The 20,703-nt window shown below is 51.1% G+C and overlaps 1 protein-coding gene and 1 pseudogene across 1 annotated transcript in view; both read left to right on the top strand.

The window, feature by feature from the left end:
• LOC144611092 (sialic acid-binding Ig-like lectin 13) overlaps nucleotides 1-4,624 on the top strand; it is a 52,700-nt gene extending 48,076 nt beyond the window's left edge. The window contains exons 7-9 of the mRNA XM_078430167.1: nucleotides 330-438; nucleotides 3,075-3,156; nucleotides 4,433-4,624. Coding sequence (XP_078286293.1) covers nucleotides 330-438; nucleotides 3,075-3,156; nucleotides 4,433-4,624 — 383 coding nt within the window. The remainder of the gene's footprint in view (nucleotides 1-329; nucleotides 439-3,074; nucleotides 3,157-4,432) is intronic.
• A 752-nt stretch (nucleotides 4,625-5,376) lies between these two features.
• LOC144611091 (uncharacterized) lies at nucleotides 5,377-20,564 on the top strand (annotated as a pseudogene).
• The last annotated feature ends 139 nt before the right edge of the window (nucleotides 20,565-20,703 follow it).

Raw genomic sequence — 20,703 nt, 5'->3', positions numbered from 1 at the left:
TTATCAGGCACCTGGACCATCCTACCACAACCAGAGTGCGGTCCTGAACTCCTAACTACCTGATTGGTGAGCCTCAAACTATCATTGATCGGACTTTGCTGGCTTTACCTTGCACTAAACGTTATTCCCTTTATTGTGTGTCTGTGCACTGTGGAAGGGCACAGTGTAAACATTGTAATCAATTTTTATCTTCCGTTGAAGATATTGAGGGACATTCCTGCTATTGAGGGACTGAAAAGCACGCAACAAAAGCTTTGCATTGTACCTCGGTGCACGAAACAAGAAACAAAACTGTAAAAACTGAAACACACCTCTGTTTGTTCTTACAGGCCAGAGCTTCAGAATTTGGATAGTGGTTTGCTTAAGTATTATGCTTACAGTAGTGATAATACTGATCGCTGAGCTAGCTGGGTTCCTCATCTACAAGTATATAAAGAGGTGAGTGTAAAACATTCCACATTTTTATTTCCAAATCCATCCCTTTGTCATCTGCTTCTGATGACTGCTTTCGCCAGGCTAACTCCTGTTCATAGACACAAAGTGCTGGAGTAACTCAGCGGGTCAGGCAGCATCTCTGGAGAACATGGATAGGTACCAACCAAATGCTGCAGTAACTCTGGGTCAGGCAGCATCTCTGGAGAACGTGGAAAGGTACAAAGTGCTGGAGTAACTCACCGGGTCAGACAGCATCTCTGGAGAACGTGGGCAGCTACAAAGTGCTGGAGTACCTCAGCGGGTCAGGCAGCATCTCTGGAGAACGTGGACGGGTACAAAGTGCTGGAGTAACTCAGCGGGTCAGGCAGCATCCGTAGGGATTAAGGAATAGGTGACATTTCGGGTAGGGACCTTCTTCAGACTGAAAGGTTGAGCAATTCAGAAGAAAACAGAGTCAGCAACAGATGATGTTTAAATTATTGTGAACCGTTTTGGGCCCCATATCTGAGGAAGGATGTGCTGGCTCTGGAGAGGGTCCAGAGGAGGTTTACAAGAACGATCCCAGGAATGAGTGGGTTAACATATGATGAGCGTTTGACGGCACTGGGCCTGTACTCGCTGGAGTTTAGAAGGATGAGGGGGGACCTAATTGAAATTTAATAAATAGTGAATGGGCTGGATAGAGTGAATGGGCTGGATAGAGTGGATGTGGAGAGGTTGTTTCCACTGGAGGGAGTCTAGGACCAGAGGCCACAGCCTCAGAATTAAAGGTCGTACCTTTAGGAAGGAGACTCGGAGGAATTTCTTTAGTCAGAGGGTGGTGAATCTGTGGGATTTTTAGCCACAGAAGGCGATGGAGGCCAAGTCAGTGGATATTTTTAAAGCAGAGACGGATAGGTTCTTGATTTGTACGTGGGTCAGGGGTTATGGGGAGAAGGCAGGAGAATGGGGTTGGGTGGGAGAGATACGTCAGCCATGATTGAATGGTAAAGTGGACTTGATGGGCCGAATGGCCTAATTCTGTTCCTATCATTAATGACCTCATGATCTTCTGACCAACGTCTAATACAACTGCAAATTTGCACTTGGACTTTGCTGATGAGCAGATGTGCTGTAAACTTGGTGTGAACTTCTGTCGCCTAAACACCGGGTGGCGCCACCCGCATTGGCTGCCTTTCTGTCCTTTCTTTTCTTTTTTGTTATTTTAAGTACATTTCAAAGTATGTTTTCGTGTTTCTTCCTTTGTTTTATGTGTGGGGGGGGGGGGGAGGGAAATTGGGGGAAACTTTTTCAATCTCTTACCTCGATGGAGATGCGATTTTTCTCTCTACCGTATCTCCGTCCCCATTGCGGCCTAACATCGAGGAGTTGGTGGCCTTTCCTGGAGACCGGCCCGGCGCTTCAAGGCGCGGCACGGACGTTAACATCGCGGAACTGCGATCTTTTGCCGAGGATCGACTGCAGAGAGCTCCAACTGCGGGGCCTGTGGGCTTTAACACCATGAAGCCCGTGATCTCTGGTAAGAAGAAGCCGACTCGGGAGCTCCATGTTGCGGAGAGTGTTTCATCCGTCCCGATGTGGGAGTTTCGATCATCCCAGCGCGAGGGCTTGGACAGTTGGCAGTGGCGACTGTGGATGGTTCAACAGCCCCAACCGTGGGTGAACAAAGAGGAAGCTGATTGAACTTTATTACCTTCCATCACAGTGAGAAATGTGGAATACACTGTGGTGGATGTTGCATTAAATTTTAGTTTATGTGGCTGTGTGTCTTGTTGCTTTTTACTTAGTACTGGACCAAGTGGGCCCATTGGGCCCAAACCTCTCCTGTATTGGTGCAGCACCCTCTCCTCCCCCCCTCTCTCCCTCCCCCTCCTTCTCTCCCCTCTCCCTCCCTCCTCCCCTTCCCCCTTCCCTCCCCCTTCCCCCTTCCCCTTCCCCCTTTCCCACCCCGCACTCCATCCCCCCTTATCCTCCACCCTCCCTCGCCCTCCATCCAGCCCTCCCTCCCTCCCTTCCCCCTCCCTCCCTAGGAGATAGATTTAAACTTTAAAATGTTAATAACTTTAAAAATATAACACCAATTTCAATGAAACTTCTTCCATTAGCACCAAAGGGATGATGGTGAGTAAGGTGGGCCTAAAATTGTTGTGCTATTCTGTACCGTTTTGGCTGTAGTTCAGGAACAAACAAACAAACAAACGAGAGTTTTAGTATATAGATGGCTGTACTCAAATTTCACTGTACCTTAATTGTAGGGGTGCCAACTATCTCTCTCCCACATACGGGACAAGGTGACGTCATCGCCCCGCGCCCCACGTGACCTCACCAGCGGCCACGTGCTCCCGCTCCAACAATGGCGGTCGTGAGGCAGGGCAGGATGCTATGCAATCTCCGTTAGGCAGTGCCCGGGTCTCCGGACCTACAGTGTTCGGACCTACAGTGTCCGGACCCACGGCGTCCGGGCCTACAGTGTCTGAGCCTACGGTGGCCCCCGCCTAATAAGGGACAAGGGCGGTCCCGTACGGGACAAACCAATTTAGCCCAAAATACGGGATGTCCCGGCTAATATGGAACAGTTGGCAACACTACTTAACTGGTGCATGTGACAATCAATTGAATCTTGAATCTTGTTGCTCCAGGAGGGAAGATGTGACCTCGGAGAAGGCTTCAGGAAACCAAGACACCAATGTGACGCACTGCCCACACTGTACAACCAACCAGGTAGTGGATCTCTGCACGTAATCTCAACCACAGATGAGACAAAGTGGGCACAAAAAGCTGGAGTGATTCAACGGGACAGGCAGCACCTCTGGAGAGGAATGGGTTTGAGAGAGAGAGAGGGAGGGGTGAAAGTGAGAGAGAGAGAGAGAGAGTGTGAAACAGAGTGCAAATGTGAGAGAGATTGAGTGAGTGTGTGAGAGAGACAGTGTGCGAACTGCGTGAGAGAGAGTGCATGTGAGAGACGGAGCTAGAGAGAGAAAGTAAGTGAGAGAAAGGAAGAGAGAGAGAGAGAGAGAGAGAGAGGGGGAGTGAGAGTGTGAGAGAAAAAGTGAGAATGAGAGCGTGAGAGAGAGTGGGAGGGAGAGAGAGTGAGAGAGAGAGAAAATGAGAGAGAGGGAGAGAGAGCATGTGAGAGAAAGTTTGAGAGAGAGAGGGAGGAAATTGTGTGAGAGAGAGAAAGTGAGAGAGAGGGAGAGAGAGAGTGTGTGAGAGACAGTGGGAGAGGGAGAGAGAAAGAGTGAGAGTGTGAGACAGTGGGAGAGGGAGAGAGAAAGTAAGTGGGAGAGAGGGGGAGCGAGAGTGAGTGTGAGAGAGAATGTGAGAGAGAGAAAATGAGAGAGGGGCAGAGAGAGAATATGAGAGAACGTTTGAGAGAGAGGCAGGGAGAAATTGTGCGAGAGAGAAAAAGTGAGAGAGAGAGAGAGAGGGAGAGAGTGTGAGAGAAAATTTGCGAGAGAGGGGGAAATTGAGTGAATGAGAGAGATGGAAATTGAGAGGGAGAGAGAGTGAGTGTGAGAGAGAGTGGGAGAGGGAGAGGGAGAGGGAGAGGGAAAGTGAGGGGGCGAGAGAGTGAGAGTGTGAGAGAGAAAATGAGCGAGAGAGAGTGAGAGAAAGGGAGAGAGAGAGAGAGAAAGAGAGTGAGTAAGGGAGAGAGAGAGAGAAAGAGAGTGAGTGTGTGAGAGAGAGAGGGAGAGAGTGGGAGAGGGAGAGGGAAAGTGAGGGAGCGGGAGAGTGAGAGGGTGTGAGAGAGAAAGTGACCGAGAGAGAGAGAGAGTTAGAAAGAGAGAGAGAAAGAGAAAGGGAGAGAGAGAGAGAAAGAGAGTGAGTAAGGAGAGAGAGAGGGAGAGAGTGAGAGTGAGAGAGAGTGGGAGAGAACATAAACAAGATGGCTGAACCTGGGTGTGTGTTTGTTCAGGGGTGGTGGACTTTCTCGCTGGTGGTATTGGATGCCACACTGCTCTGTACTAAACCCACTGCTGCTTCCCTTTCCTTGCAGCGTGCGGGGAGTGGAGAGGACGGGCCGGCGCCAGGGGAGCTGGAAGGAGAAGGGGAAGCGGGCGAGGGGGGGGAGCAAGAGGCCGTGTACAGCAACCTGCAGGAGGTGCCAAGGAGCAGAGACATCGTTCACAGCGGCGAGGAAGTGGAATACGCGGACCTGTGGTTCCAGTCCAAGCAGGGGAAGGGGTAGGAGGGAGGGAGGGATGGAGGGAGGAGGGAGGGAAATGGGTCGGAGGGGGATGAGGAGTAAGGGGGAAGAAGGGAGGGGCGGTGAGGGAGGAGGGAGGGAGGGGAAGAGATAGGAGGGAGGGACGGAGGGAGGAGGGAGGGAGGGGAATGGGTCGGAGGGTGGGGGAGGGGGAGTAAGGGGGAAGAAGGGAGGGGCGGTGAGGGAGGAGGGAGGGAGGGGAAGGGGTAGGAGGGAGGGAGGGGAAATGGTAGGAGGGAGGGAGGGACGGGTGGTGAGGAGGGAGGAAGGGTGAGGAGGGAGGGGGAGGGAGGAAGGGTGAGGGATGGGTGGTGAGGGGGAGGGAGGAAGGGTGAGGGAGGGGTGGTGAGGAGGGAAGGGGAGGGTGGAAGGGTGAGGAGGAGGGAGGGGGGCAGTGAGGTGGGAGCGCAGTGCTGCTGGAGGGGCGGTGAGGAGGGAGGGAGGGAGTGCTGCACTGTGGGAGGGAGTGCTGCACTGTGGGAGGGGCGGTGAGGAGGGACGGAGGGGGGGATGGAGGAAGGGTGAGGAGGGAGGGAAGGAGGGTGAGAGGGAGGGAGGGGCAGTGAGGAGGGAGCGTTGCCCTGTGGGATGGGCGGTGAGGAGGGAGGGAGGGAGGGGTGCTGAGGAAGAAGGGGAGGCAGGGAGGGAGAGGCGGTGAGGAGGGAGCGCGGCGCTGTTGGAGGGGCGGTGAGGAGGGAGGGAGGGGCGATGGGGAGGTATGGAGGGAAGGAGTGATGGTGAGGAAGGAGAGCGAGTGGAGGTGAGGAGGGAGGGAGGGACGGAGGGAGGGAGGGAGGGAGTGAGTGAGTGAGTGAGTGCTGCGCTGTGGGAGGGGCGATAAGGAGGGAGGGAGGGAGCGCTGTGGGAGGGGAGATGAGGGAGCGATACTTCAGCCTCAACTACATTGGGTTTTATAGATTAACCCTCTGTGATGAAATAGTGGGATAACATTGAACTAATGTGTGAATGGGTGATCGATGGTCGGTGCGGAGACGATGGGGGAAGGGCCCGTTTCCGCGCTGTATCTCTTTAAAAACGCGTTTGTTTTATTAGAAGACAGACTGTTATGCGGGTGGATATTAACATTGACAAGAATTCCTTCTATTGACACGAGACATAGAAAATAGAAACAGAGAAAATAGGTGCAGGAGGAGGCCACTTGGCCCTTCGGGCCAGCACCGCCATTCATTGTGATCATGGCTGATCTTCCACAATCAGTAACCCGTGCCTGCTTTCTCCCCATATCCCTTGATTTCGCTCGCCCCTAGAGCTCTATCTAACTCTCTTTTAAATTCATTCAGTGAATTAGCTTTCTTGGCAGAGAGAGTCAAATGATAGTCTATTAAACAGTCTAACATACAGTCTTTACCTGCAGTTACAAAATAAACTAGCAGCTATTAAATGAAGACCTTTATTTTCTGAAAATCCTGTGGGATTTTTGCTGATGCTATTCTGAAACTCTGAAACCTCCTCTTGCTCTAGTCGTGCCATGTTCAATAACAAGTTTGCTAGATGCAGGAAAAACGTTCCCAATGTTGGGGGAGTCCAGAACCAGTGGATACTCAGTCTAAGAACAAAGGGAAGGCCATTTAAAACTGAGGTGAGAAAAAACTTTTCCCCCCAGAGTGTTGTGAATTTGGGAATTCTCTGCCACAGAAGGCAGTGGAGGCCGATTCACTGGATGAATTTAAAAGAGAGTTAGATGGAGCTCCAGGGGCTAGTTGAACCAAAGGATATGGGGAGAAGGCAGCCACAGGTTACTGATTGTGGATGATCAACCATGATCACAATGAATGGCGGTGCTGGCTCGAAGGGCCAAATGGCCTCCTCCTGCACCTATGTTTCTATGTTTCTCTAGCAATCAGCTCTCTTTGTGGCTTTGGTGAATAATAATAATAATAACATCTAGATGCTGGAAATCTGACAAAGGGCACAGCGGTAGAGTTGCTGCCTCACAGCGCCAGAGACCCGGGTTTGATCCCGACTACAGGACCTGTCTGTACGGAGTTTATACGTTCTTCCCGTGACCTGCGTGGGTTTTCTCCGGGTGCTTCGGTTTCCTCCCGCACTCCAAAGGCATGCAGATTTGTCGTTTAATTGGCGTGCTGTAAATGTAAATTTGTCCTTGGTGTGTGTGGTGTGCAGGGATCGCTGATCGGCGTGGACTTGGTGGGCCAAAGTTCCTGCTTCTGCGCTGTCTCTAAACTAAACTAAAACTAATCAGTCATGCTCATCGAATAGTGGAGCAGGTGCGAGATTAACCCTTATACTATTTTTTTATATTAGTACATGTTTTCTGCTGATTTGGATTTGTTGCATTTGTAAACAAACAGATTAAAATGCTAAACCATCACACGCCTCAGAATTATGTTTTAAACATCTCTGTGGAGGCCATTTGTTTATTGTTGACACATCATATTACTTTGCCTAGATATACCTTACAGTGTGGCCCATTAACTGAGCTTGTCAATAAGCAAATATTCCAGGAGAACATATCACAAGGCTCAATATTTCACGATCCATGTTGAGTGTTATTTGGATGATCAATGTTCATGTTTTGTCACTGCAGATTTCATTAGATAGCCACAGGTGGACTATTATGAACTGATACACTAACCACTCTTTGATTTTGTGACTTGAAGTCATCTTAAATGGACATCACAGTTGCAGTGTGATTAGGGCCACTGACCCGTATTAGCAGGGACATCCCGTATTTTGGGCTAAATTGGTTTGTCCCGTACGGGACCGTCCTTGTCCCGTATTAGGCCCGCGGACCGCTATAGGCCGAGACAGTGTAGGCGCGGACGCTGTAGGCCCGAGGGCCGCTGTAGGCCGAGACAGTGCAGGCGCGGACGCTGTTGGGCCGCCGTAGACCGGGACAGTGTAGGCGCGGACGCTGTAGGCCCGAGGGCCACTGTAGGCCGAGACAGTGCAGGCGCAGGCGCTGTAGGCCCGAGGGCCGCTGTAGGCCGAGACAGTGTAGGCCCGAGGGCCGCTGTAGGCCGAGACAATGTAGGCGCGGACGCTGTTGGGCTGCTGTAGGCCGGGACAGTGTAGGCGCGGACGCTGTAGGCCCGAGGGCCGCTGCAGGTCCGAGGGCCGCTGTAGGCTGACGCAGTGCAGGCGTGGACGTTGTCGGGCCGCTGTAGGCCAGGACAGTGTAGGCATGGATACTGTAGGCCCGGGGGCCGCTGTAGGCCCAGGAAGTGGAGGCCGGGATGCTGTAGGCCCTGACACTGTAGGTCCGGACAGTGTAGGCTAACGGAGTGTGTTCAGGGAGCGGGGCCGAGTGTGTTCACCTTATCGAGGTTTCATGGCAACCTGCTTCCCGGCCCGGGCGGCCACCATTGGTGGAGAGGGAGCACGTGGCCGCTGGCTAGGTGAGGTCACGTGGGGCGCGGGGCGGTGATGTCACCTTGTCCTGTATTGGGAGTGCGATAGTTGGCAACCCTATGTGTAAAACAAGTTTGATAGAAAACAAAATAAAGAACCATACAGCAGAGGGGATAGGAAAGGGCAGGCACAAATTGAGGGAGTGCATACAGTTCTCACCAGTCCAGGTACAGAGTGACCAGCTACAACTTGCATGCAGAATGCTGGTACGTTCAACTCTTTCTTTGTACAACTACCTCAATAAACAACCAACTAAACTGGAAATACTGACTGGAAGATCTGTTCTGTTGGGTCTGCATGAGATCACTCCTACTGCACCTGTGTATTAATGGCAACTGGAAAAGAGGATATTGGAAAAGTTGAATTTTTGCCAGTATAATCTCTTTTAGTGGAATCAACGGATATGGGGAGAAGGCAGGTACAATTTTACTGATTGTGGATGATCAGCCATGATCACAATGAATGCCGGTGCTGGCTCAAAGGGCTGAATGGCCTCCTCCTGCACCTATTTTCTATATTACCATTTGTTTTTTGGTCGTCTAATTTGAGGAAGGACGTTCTTGCTATTGAGGGAGTGAAGCATAGGTTCAGGTTAATTCCCAGGATGGCGGGACTGACATTTGATGAAAGAAGGGATGGACTGGACTTGTATTCACTGGAATTTAGAAGGATGAGAGGGGATTTTTGGAAACATATAAAATCCTTAAGGGATTGGACAGGCTAGATGCAGGAAAAGTTTTCTTGATGTTTGGGGGAGTCCAGAACCAGGGGCCACACAGTTTAAGAATAAGGGGTACGCCATTTAGGACTGAGATGAAGAAAAACGCTTTCACCCAGAGAGTTGTGAATCTGTGGAATTCTCTGCCACAGAAGGCAGTGGAGGCCAATTCAAGAGTTAAATTTACCTCTTAGGGCTAACGGAATTACGGGATATGGGGAGAAAGCAGGAACTGGGTACTGATTGTGGATGATCAGCCGTGATCATATTGAATGTCGGTGCAGGCTCGAAGGGCCGAATGGCCTCCTCCTGCACCTATTTTATATGTTTCCACGTTGTATCTCTAAACGAAACTATTATATTCCTATTATATTCCAGTCTGAATATCTTATAAAAGCCACGATTGTGTCCTTTTGAAAGCTTCCTCTGGCAGCTCACCGAGATATACATTGATGAGCCAAAACATTATATCATCATGGGCACTCTGTCCGGTCTGTGGCTATGCAGCCCCATACGCAGCAGGGTGCGATGCACTGCGTATTGTGCCATATTCCTCCCGTGACCACCGTTACAATTTGCTGTGACTTGCGCCACTGTCGACCTTCTGTCGGTTCGGACCAGACGGGATAGCCTTCATTGCTCTAGTGCATTGATGAGCTTTGGGCGCCCAACATCCTGTTGCCAGTTTGTGGTTTGTCCCTCCTCGGACCACTGTCAGTCGGTATTCACCACTGCTAACCGGGAGCACCCCACATGCATTGCCATTTCAGAGATGCTCTGACCCAGTCGTCTGGCCATAACAATTTGGCCCCTGTCAGAGTCGCTCAGGTCTTTACTCCTGCCCATTTCTCCTGCATCCGACACATCAACTTCAAGAACTGACTGTTCACTTGCTGCCTAATATATCCCATCTCTTGACAGGTGCCACTGTAACAAGATAATCAATGTTATTCACTTCACCTGTCAGTGGTTATAATGTTTTGGCTCATCAGTGTAGAATGAACTTTGAGTGGAAAATATTGTCTCTAAAGCCCTTTTTAAATCTCCTCCTTCTCAGCTGAAGGCCAGGCCGATGCGATTTTGAATCCTCGATCCTGGGGGATAAAGCTGTGAATGCTCAATTTATCCATGCCCCTCGTGACCTTGTACACTACTTGTATAATAATGAGAACCTTCAAGGTCACGATTTCAAGATCAATTTATTGTCACATGTACCAATTAAGGTACAGTGAAATTTGAGTTACCATACAGCCATCTACATACTAAAACTTGTTTGTTTGTTCCTGAACTACAGCCAAAACGGTACACGATAACGCAACAATTTTAGGCCCATCTTACTCACCGTCGTCCCCTTGGTCCAGTTTAATTGAAATCGGTGTTATATTTTAAAAGTTATTCATATTTAAAAGTTTAAATTTATCTCTTAGGGACGGAGGAGGGAGGGAGGGAGGGAGGGGGATGGAGGGGGACGGGTGGATGAGGGGGGCTGATCCCCTTACCACTCCCCCCTTCCCCACTCCCCTCCCCCTCCCACCCTTCCCCTCCCCCCACCTTCCCCTCCCCCCACTCCATCTCCCTCAACCTCCCTTATCCTCCTACTCCCACCCTCCCCCTCCCTTCGCTTCCCCTCCTTCCACTCACCCCCCACTCCATCCGCCTCAAACCTCCTTATCTTCCCTCCCCCTCCCCCCCCTCCCTTTCTCCCCCCCTCCAACCCCTCCCTCCCTCCCTCCTCCCTCCCAGTGAGATAGATTTAAACTTTCAAATGTGAATAACTTTAAAAATATTACACCGATTTTAATGAAACTCCTTCCATTAGCACCAAAGGGACGACGGTGAGTAAGGGGGCCTACAATTGTGGAGCTATCATGTACCTTTTTGCTGTAGTTCAGGAACAAACAAACAAACGAGAGTTTTAGTATATAGATGCACAAGTCTAGTGAAGAATAGATGGGGTGGCACAGCGGCAGAGTTGCTGCCTCACAGCGCCAGAGACCCAGGTTCGATCCCGACCACAGGTGCAGCCTGTACGGAGTTTGCTCATTCTCCACGTCACCTGCGTGAGTTTTCTCCGGGTGCTCCGGTTTCCTCCCACACTCCAACGGCGTGTGTTAATTGACGTAGGTTAATTGGCTTAGTTTAAATTGTAAATTGTCCCCCATTGTGTGTAGGATAGTGTTAGTGTGCGAGGAGATTGTGTGGTTGTCCACACCGACCAACATGCCCCATCGACACTAGTCCCACCTGCTTGTGTTTGCTCCATATCCCTCCAAAACTGTTCTATCCAATGTCTTTTAAATGTTACAGTCACTGCCTCAATTATCTCCTCCGGCAGATTGTTCCATGCACCCATCACCGTCTGAATGAAAAATGTGTACCTTACCTGTCCACGTTCTCCAGAGATGCTGCCTGACACGCTGAGTTGCTCCAGCACTTTGTACCTGTCCACGTTCTCCGTAGATGCTGCCTGACCTGCTGAGTTAATCCAGCACTTTGTGTACCTGTCCGCATTCTCCAGAGATGCTGCCTGACCCGCTGAGTTACTCCAGCACTTTGTACCTGTCCACGTTCTCCAGAGATGCTGCCTATCCCGCTGAGTTAATCCAGCACTTTGTGTCCCTGTCCGCATTCTCCAGAGATGCTGCCTGACCCGCTGAGTTCCTCCAGCACTTTGTACGTGTCCACCTTCTCCAGAGATGCTGCCTGACCTGCTGAGTTACTCCAGCACTTTGTACTTATTGAGGGCCACAAAGGCTTGATATTTACTTACGAAGTGAAAACATGAAGGTGTAAATCAAATCCATGAGCTTCTGAAAGGGATATAGAAACATAGAAAATAGGTGCAGGAGGAGGCTATTTGGTCCTTCGAGCCAGCAGCGCCATTCATTGCGATCATGGCTGCTCATCCACAATTAGTAACCCGTGCCTGCCTTCGCCCCATATCCCTTGATTCCACTAGCCCCTAGAGCTCTATCTAACTCTCTTTTAAATTCATCCAGCGAATTAGCCTCCACTGCCTTCTGTGGCAGAGAATTCCACAAATTCTCAACTCTCTGGGTGAAAATGTTTCTTCGCATCTCAGGTTTAAATAGAGTCATAGAGTCCGACAGCACAGAAAGAGGCCCTTCGGCCCATCGTGTCCGTGCCGCCCGTTACCAAACACAGTCTAATTTTAATCCCATTTTCCCGCATTTGGACCGTAGCCCTGAATGTTGTAGCATTTCAAGTGCCCATCCAAATGCCTCTTAAACGTTGTGAGTGTTCCCGCCTCCACCACCACCCCAGGCAGTGAGTTCCAGACTCCAACCACCCTCTGGGTGAAAAAGTTATTTCTCACATCCCCCCGAAGCCTCCCTCCCCTTACCCTGTATCTATGTCCCCTCGTTGTTGAACCTTCCACCAGTGGAAGAAGTTCCCCGCCATCTACCTTATCTATGCCCCTCATGATCTTGTACACCTCGATCATGTCCCTTCTCAGCCTTCTCTGCTCCAGGGAAAACAACCCCAGTCTGCTCAGTCTCTCCTCATAGCCGAGGCCCTTCATCCCTGGCCTCCCCTTTATTCTTACAGAATGTGGCCCCTGGTTCTGGACTCGCCCAACATTGGGAACATTTTTCCTGCATCTAGCTTGTCCAGTCCTTTTATAATTTTATGTCTCTATAAGATCTTCTCTCATCCTTCTGAACTCCAGGCATTTCAAGCCGAGTCTTTCCAAACTTTCCTCATATCACAGTCCCGCCACCCCGTGGATTAACCTTGTGAACCTATGCTGCACTCCCTCAATAGAAAGGTCGTCCTTCCTCACATTAGGAGACCAAAACTGAACACAATACCCCAGATGTGGTCTCACCAGGGCCCTATACAACTGCAGAAGGACATCTTTGCTGCTGTACTCAAATCCTCTCGTTATGAAGGCCAACTTGCCATTAGCTTTCTTCACTGCCTGCTGTGCTGCACGCTTACGTTCAGTGACTGGTGTACAAGGACACCAAAGTCTAGTTGCACTTTCCCTTTACCTAACCTGACACCATTGAGATAATAACCTGCCTCCATATTTTTTGCCGCCAAAGTGGGCAACCTCACATTTATCTATATTATACTGCATCTGCCATGCATCTACCCACTCACTCAACCTGTCCAGGTCACCCTGAAACCTCTTAACATCCTCTTCACAGTTCACACTGCCACCCAGCTTTCTGTCATCCGCATACCTGCTAGCGATACCACTAATTTCATCATCCAAATCGTTAATATATATTTTCAATAGTTGCAGCCCCAGCATCGAGCCTTGCGGCACTCCACTCTCCACTGCCTGCCGTTCTGAAAATGACCCGTCTATTCCTACTCTTTGCTTCCTGTCGGCCAACCAATTCTCTATCCATGTCAATACCCTACGCCCAATACCATGTGCTCTAATTTTGGCCACCAGCCTCCCATGTGGTACCTTATCAAAGGCTTTCTGAAAGTATAGATACACCACATCCATGGCTCCCCTTCATCCCTTTTACTTGTCACATCCTAAAAAAATTCCAGAAGAGTAGTCAAGCAGGATTTCCCTTCATTAATCCATGCTGACTTGGACCAAGCCTTTTACTGCCATCCAAATGCGCCATTATTACCTCTTTAATAATTGACTCCAGCATCTTCCCCACCACCGATGTCAGGCGAAGTTGTCTATAATTCCCTGTTTTCTCTCTCGCTCCTTTCTTGAAAAGTGGGATAACATTAGCTACCCTCCAATCCACAGGAACTGATCCTGAATCTATTGAACATTGGAAAATCATCACTAATGCGTCCACGATTTCTTGAGCCACCTCCTTGAGTACCCTTGGATGCAGGCTATCAGGCCCTGGGGATTTATCAGCCTTCAGTCCCATCAGTCTACCCAATATTATTTCTCGCCCAATGCAAATTTCTTTCAGTCACTCTGTCTCTCTTGATCTCTGTCCACTAGTACATCTGGGAGACTGTTTGTGTCTTCCTTAGTGAAGACAGATCCGAAGTACCTGTTCAACTCTTCCGCCATTTCCTTGTTACCCATAATAATTTCACCCGTTTCTGCCTTCAAGGCACCCACATTTGTCTTTACTAATCTTTTTCTCTTAACATACCTATAGGAGCTTTTACTGTCCTTTATGTTCTTGGCCAACTTCGTTTCATACCTCATCTTTTCAGCCCGTATTGCCCTTTATGCTATCTTCTGTTGTCCTTTGATAGTTGCCAACTCCTCTGGCTTCCCGCTACTCTTTGCTATCTTATACATCTTTTCTTTTATTTTTATTCTATCTCTGACTTCCTTTGTCAGCCACGGTTGCCTCATACTCCACTTAGGATCTTTCTTCCTCTTTGTAATGAAATGATCCTGCATCTTCTGGATTATGCCCAGAAATTCCTGACATTGCTGTTCCACCATCATTCCTGCTAGGATCCCTTTCCCTTTCACCTTGGCCAGCTCCTCTCTAATGCCTTCATAGTCCCCTTTCTTCAAATGCAACACTGGTTTAACCTTCTCCCTCTCGAATTGCAGATTAAAACATAATCATATTATGACCACTACCTCCATGCGGTTCCTTTACCTTGAATTCCCTTATTAAATCTGGTTCAGTGGACAACACTAAATCCACAATTGCCTTCTGTCTAGTAGGCTCCAGTGCAAGCTGCTCTAAGAATCCATCTCGGAGGCACTCTACAAACTCCCTTTCTTGGGGTCCAGAACCAGCCTGATTTTCCCAGTCGACCTGCATAATGAAATCCCCCATAACTACAGTGGCATTACCTTTGTTACATGCCAATTTAAACTCCTGCTGCAACTTACACCTATATCCAGGCTACTGTTTGGGGGTCTGTAGATAACTCCCATTAGTGTCTTCTTACCGTTACAATTCCTCAACTCGATCCACAGTGACTCTACATCGTCAGTCCCAATGTCACCCCTCGCAAGTGACTCAATACCATCCTTCACCAACAGAGCTACCCCACCTCCTCTGCCCACCTGCCTATCCTTTCTTTTGGACGTATAACCCTGAATATTCAGTTCCTAGTCCTGATCCTACTGTAACCACGTCTCTGTAATACCCACAATGTCACATCTACCAATCTCTAACTGAGCCTCAAGCTCATCCACTTTACTTCTTATACTTCGCGCATTCATACATAGTACTTTTAATCCTTTGCTCATCTCAGCTTCCACATCAATTCCTATTACACTTGGCCATTCTGTACTATTGCTTCGTGAGCTTTCTGTCCCTTTAATTCTGAGGTATTTCTTAATTATTCCTAGACTCTCTTTCCCTTTAACTCCATCCTTGTCTGTCTCCTTGTCCCCCCACTATTTAGTTTAAAACCACTCGTGTAGCAGTGGCAAACCTGCCTGCCAGAATATTTGTTCCCCGCCTGTTGAGGTGCAACCCTTCCCCTTCGTACACTCCACCCTTACACCAAAACAAAACCCAGTGGTGTAAGCATCTAAATTCATGCCCCTTGCACCAGCTCCTCAGCCACATATTCAGGTCCCTATCTCCCTGTTCCTGACTAAATGCCCCGTGATTGTAAGAAAGCTACTTTTGGAGAAACTGCAGCAACATAAGCGGGGACATCGAAGGAGAGTGTCGCAGCTGTTAGAGCGTTTGCCTGACGGCACCATGGACCCGGGTTAGAGCCTAACCTCGCCTGCTGGCGTGTGGACTTTGTGCCTTCTCCCCTTGAGCACATAGGTTTAGCCCGAGCGTTTCCGTAACCTCCCACTTTCCAACGGTGAGCAATTTGAACGTTGTGCATCCTCTGTAAATTCCCCCTGAGTATTCCGCTGAATTTCGAATTGGGGGGAAGAGCTATGGGGCTGATACAATGTACGGTGAATATAATCAATGTCAGATTAGTGTAAGTAGATGGTTAATGCAGTCATAATATAGGCCGCGCCTGTTTGCGTTATGCATCTCAACAGATCTGATGCTAATATTTATTCAAAAAATGCTGGAGTAAATCAGCAGGTCAGGCAGCATCTCGGGAGAGAAGGAATGGGTGACGTTTCGGGTCGAGACCCTTCTTCAGACTGATGTCAGGGGGGCGGTACAAAGGAAGGATATAGGTGGCGACAGGAAGATAGAGAGAGATCTGGGAAGGAGGAGGGGAATGGAGGGACAGAGGAACTATCTAAAGTTGGAGAATTCGATGTTCATACCACTGGGCTGCAAACTGCCCAGGCGGAATATGAGGTGCTGTTCCTCCAATTTCCGGTGGGCCTCACTATGGCACTGGAGGAGGCCCATGACAGAAAGGTCAGACTGGGAATGGGAGGAGGAATTGAAGTGCTTGGCCACCGGGAGATCAGTTTGGTTAATGCGGACCGAGCGCAGGTGTTGAGCGAACCGATCGCCGAGCCTGCGCTTGGTTTCGCCGATGTAAATAAGTTGACATCTAGAGCAGCGGATGCAATAGATGAGGTTGGAGGAGGTGCAGGTGAACCTTTGTCTCACCTGGAAAGACTGTTTGGGTCCTTGGATGGAGTTGAGGGGGGAGGTAAAGGGACAGGTGTTGCATCTCTTGCGGTTGCAGGGGAAAGTGCCCGGGGTTGGGGTGGTTTGGGTAGGAAGGGACGAGTGGACCAGGGAGTTACGGAGGGAACGGTCTCTGCGGAATGCAGGGAGGGGAGGGGATGGGAAGATATGGCCAGTGGTGGGGTCCCGTTGTAGGTGATGGAAATGTTGGTGGATGATATGTTGGATCCGCTGGCTGGTGGGATGGAAGGTGAGAATGAGGGGGATTCTGTCCTTGTTGCGAGTGGGGGGAGGGTGAGCAAGAGCGGAGCTGCGGGATGTAGAAGAGACCCCAGTGAGAGCCTCAGCTATAATGGAGGAGGGGAAGTCCCGTTTCCTGAAGAACGAGGACATTTCGGAAGCCCTAGTGTGAAACACCTCATCCCGGGCGCAGATGCGGCGTAGACGGAGTAATTGGGAGTAGGGAATAGACTTTTTGCAGGGGACTGGGTGGGAGGAAGTGTAGTCCAGATAGTTGTGCGAGTCAGTGGGTTTATAGTAAATGTCCGTCACTAGTCTGTCTCCTGTGATGGAGATGGTGAGGTCCAGAAACGGGAGGGATATGTCAGAGATAGTCCAGGTATATTTAAGGGAAGGATGGAAATTGGTGGTGAAGTGTATGAAGTCAGTGAGTTCTGCATGGGTACAGGAGGTAGCACCAATGCAGTCGTCGATGTAGCGGAGGTAGAGTTCGTGGATGGGGCCAGTGTACGTCTGGAACAGGGATTGTTCGACGTACCCGACAAAGAGGCAGGCGTAGCTAGGGCCCATGCGAGTGCCCATAGCTACGCCTCTGGTTTGGAGGAAGTGGGAGGAGTCAAAGGAGAAGTTGTTGAGGGTAAGAACCAGCTCTGCTAGGCGGAGGAGAGTGTTGGTCGATGGGGATTGGCTGGTTCTACGGTCGAGGAAGAAACGGAGGGCTTCGATACCATCCTTGTGGGAGACAGTGCGCCTGCGCACCGCGGCCCCGCCACTTCCAACCGTCACCGCGCGAGGGCGACGCTCCCGGCTCCGCGCGCGGGAGAGAGAGCGCGTGCGCGGGCGGTTGGGGGCGTCAGATCGCCGGGCGGAGGGAGGAGGAGAGAGGAGGGAGGGAGGGAGGCAGCGACTGAGCTGTGAGGGCCGAGGGTAGGAGGGTCAGACCTGTGAGGGCGGAGGGGAGGAGGGTCTGAGCTGTGAGGAGGGTCTGAGCTGTGAGGAGGGTCTGAGTTGTGAAGAGGGTCTGAGTTGTGAGGAGGGTCTGAGCTGTGAGGAGGGTCTGAGCTGTGAGGAGGGTCTGAGTTGTGAGGAGGGTCTGAGTTGTGAGGAGGGTCTGAGCTGTGAGGAGGGTCTGAGTTGTGAGGAGGGTCTGAGCTGTGAGGATGGACTGGGTTGTGAGAAAGGTTGGAATTGTGAGGAACTGAGTGGAGGGGGATCTAAATTGTGAGGGATTAATGGGAGGAGCGAATGAGTTGCATATTCTTTGGGGAAACGAGGAGCGTTTGAATTGGGAGGAGGTGGGGCTGAGTGGTGGGAAGGTATCTGAGTGGAAGGAATGAGGCTATGAGGGGCGAGAGTGAGGAGGGCTTAAGGGGGAGGAGATGAACATTTATGTGCGAGGATGGTCTGTGATGCTAGGAGGGATGGGAAAGGAACGGGGGGAAGGGAGGAACATCTGGGGGAAGGGAAGGAGTCTAAGAGTTACCATCATTCTGGGTATGGACAGAAATTGCAGGGACGTGCTGAATTGAGCTGAGGTATTTAAAGAACCGGCATGGACAGGAAACCAGAAATAGATCCACGTCAGAACAGTGGGAGACTGTTAAAGAGGAGGCTCAGGGTAAACATGTTTCCGAGAAGAAACAGGAGGCGCTTTATGGGTAACAAGGTGTAGAGAGGGTGAGAGAACCCAAAGAGAACACAACGTCTCTGTCAGACACTGAGGACTCAACGGTGCGGAAAGCCTAAAGGAATGTAGATCATATTTGAGCGAAATTAGAGGGAAGCAAGGAAAACTTTTGTGCTCTGCGCTCCTCCGCCAACATGGTTCTCCCTCATCTTCGCCCCTCCCACCCAGTGTAGTGATCCCTCCTCACTGCCCCTCCCACAGAACAGTGTTCCCTCCTCACTGCCCTTCCCACAGAGCAGCATTCCCTCCTCATTGCCCCTCCCACAGAGCAGCATTCCCGCCTCACTGCCCCTCCCACAGAACAACATTCCCTGCTCCCTGCCCCTCCCACAGAACAGTGTTCCCTCCCCACTGCCCCTCCCACAGAACAACATTCCCTGCTCACTGCCCCTCCCACAGGACAGCATTCCCCGCTCACTGCCCCTTCCACAGAGTAGCATTCCCGCCTCACTGCCCTTCCCACAGAGCAGCATTCCCTGCTCACTGCCCCTCCCACAGAGCAGCATTCCCGCCTCTGCCCCTCCCACAGAACAATGTTCCGTCCTCACTGCCCCTCCCACAGAGCAGCATTCCCTCCTCATTGCCCCTCCCACAGAGCAGCATTCCCGCCTCACTGCCCCTCCCACAGAATAACAATCCCTGCTCACTGCCCCTCCCACAGAACAGTGTTCCCTCCTTACTGCCCCTCCCACAGAACAACATTCACTGCTCACTGCCCCTCCCACAGAACAGTGTTCCCTCCTCACTGCCTTTCCCATAGAGCAGCATTCCCTGCTCACTGCCCCTCCCATAGAACAGCATTTCCTGCTCACTGCCCCTCCCATAGAACAGCATTCCCTGCTCCCTGCCCCTCCCACAAAGCAGCATTCCCTGCTCCTAGCCGATCCCACCTGTCGCACAACGCTACCTCCACACTGCCCCTCCCATGAAGTGGTGCTTTCTCTTCCTTACAGTTGACGGCATAAATGTTGAGGTCACGGGGCCCCATTGTTGAGGTCACGGGGCCCCATTGATGAGGTCACGGGGCCCCATTGATGAGGTCACGGGGCCCCATTGATGAGGTCACTGGGCCCCATTGATGAGGTCACGGGGCCCCATTGCTGAGTTGACGTGTACCCCGCTCCTGCCTGCAGTTGCTGTGACGACATTACAGAAGCAAGTTGTGCAGACACTCGTCCCTGCTGTCGACACTGGGCCTGCTGGCCCTTCTGGTGGTTGCCCCGTTTCCGGAGGCAGGACGGGGCGAGGCCAATTACTTAGGCTCGGCCCTCTGCTCCCTGGCTTTCCTGTCTCACAACCCGTTCAGCCTGCGCTACCCAGCGATGTCCGAAGCAAAGGAAGGCACAGTTTACTGGCGGTATCTCGGTCTCGCCAAACTCAAGCTGAACACCTTCGCTGTATCCCGAGGCTTGAGAGTCAAACGTGGCCCGATGGGTAAGCTGGGCAGCCACCACACCCTACAGGGTGGCTCCTTGACTTCATCCCAGGCCCGGACATCTGATTCCGGCCTGTACATCTGCAAATCGGGTATATCCACCCTGTCCGCTTACCGGGTGGGTGTGAAAGACTCATCGCTGATTCACGTCTCCCACCGGGAGTTGGGCTAGACTATGCTGGTGAACAAAAGCCTGCGGTTTTCCCTGGGCTCTTTGCTGGGCTCAGGGCGCATCATCTAGCTGCGCATCCGCTGGGGAACCTGGCAGGACTGCGACGGGTGCGGGGCGATGGGAGAAGGGAAAAGGGTGGGCTTCTGTTACGCCACGTTGCGCGGAGCGGATGAAGAGGATGAGCAGGAGGTGGAAGGAGAAACCTTGCCCTGCAGCCTGATGAAACTGCACTTGGGACAGGCCTTGCCCCGACGCGGCGCTGAGCTTAAGTGTGAGATCTGCCGGCGGGCGTGCGGGAAGCAAGGGGCGGTGGAGAGGACGGGCACCGTGGAGACGGCCGAGGATTGGTGATTGGTGGTGCAGACTGCTTTGGACTGGCTGGTGCCTCGTTCGCTGTTCCTGGAGTTGGTTCTGCTCAATGTACACGAAGATGCCCGTTTGACCTACCCAAGCGCTTTGTGTAGTGAAGACGCCCGTGTCCTGGCATCGCGACTCTACCTTAATAGGTGACGCTTCGGGTCAATATCCTTCGTCAGATTTCCTTTGCTATTCCTTTCCTCTAGAGATGCTATCGGACCCACGGTTAAGTTATGCCTGGTTGCAGTGGAAAAACACCTGCAATGGCAACACTGAATTCGCCGCGCACAAAGTCAGCTGCATTGGAAGACCTGCACTCCAGCTGAGGGACCGAGCTGTGGTAGAACTAATGTATATTTCAAACATTGCATCAGAGATGCAGCGGGGAGCATATAAGATTCCAAATTTGGAATGGGATTGGTAGGACTTCTCTTTAAAAATTCCCGAGGTGGACTTAGTACACTGTTAATTGTGCGAGACTACATCAAATGGGAATTGAGCTGAAATGCATTGGCACACAAACCGATTCAGATGCATTGGATGAACTACGGTTAGCTGCATTG

Source organism: Rhinoraja longicauda, chromosome 39, assembly GCF_053455715.1.
Source record: "Rhinoraja longicauda isolate Sanriku21f chromosome 39, sRhiLon1.1, whole genome shotgun sequence".
NCBI lineage: Eukaryota > Metazoa > Chordata > Chondrichthyes > Rajiformes > Arhynchobatidae > Rhinoraja > Rhinoraja longicauda.
This window is presented reverse-complemented; position numbering and strand designations above follow the sequence as displayed.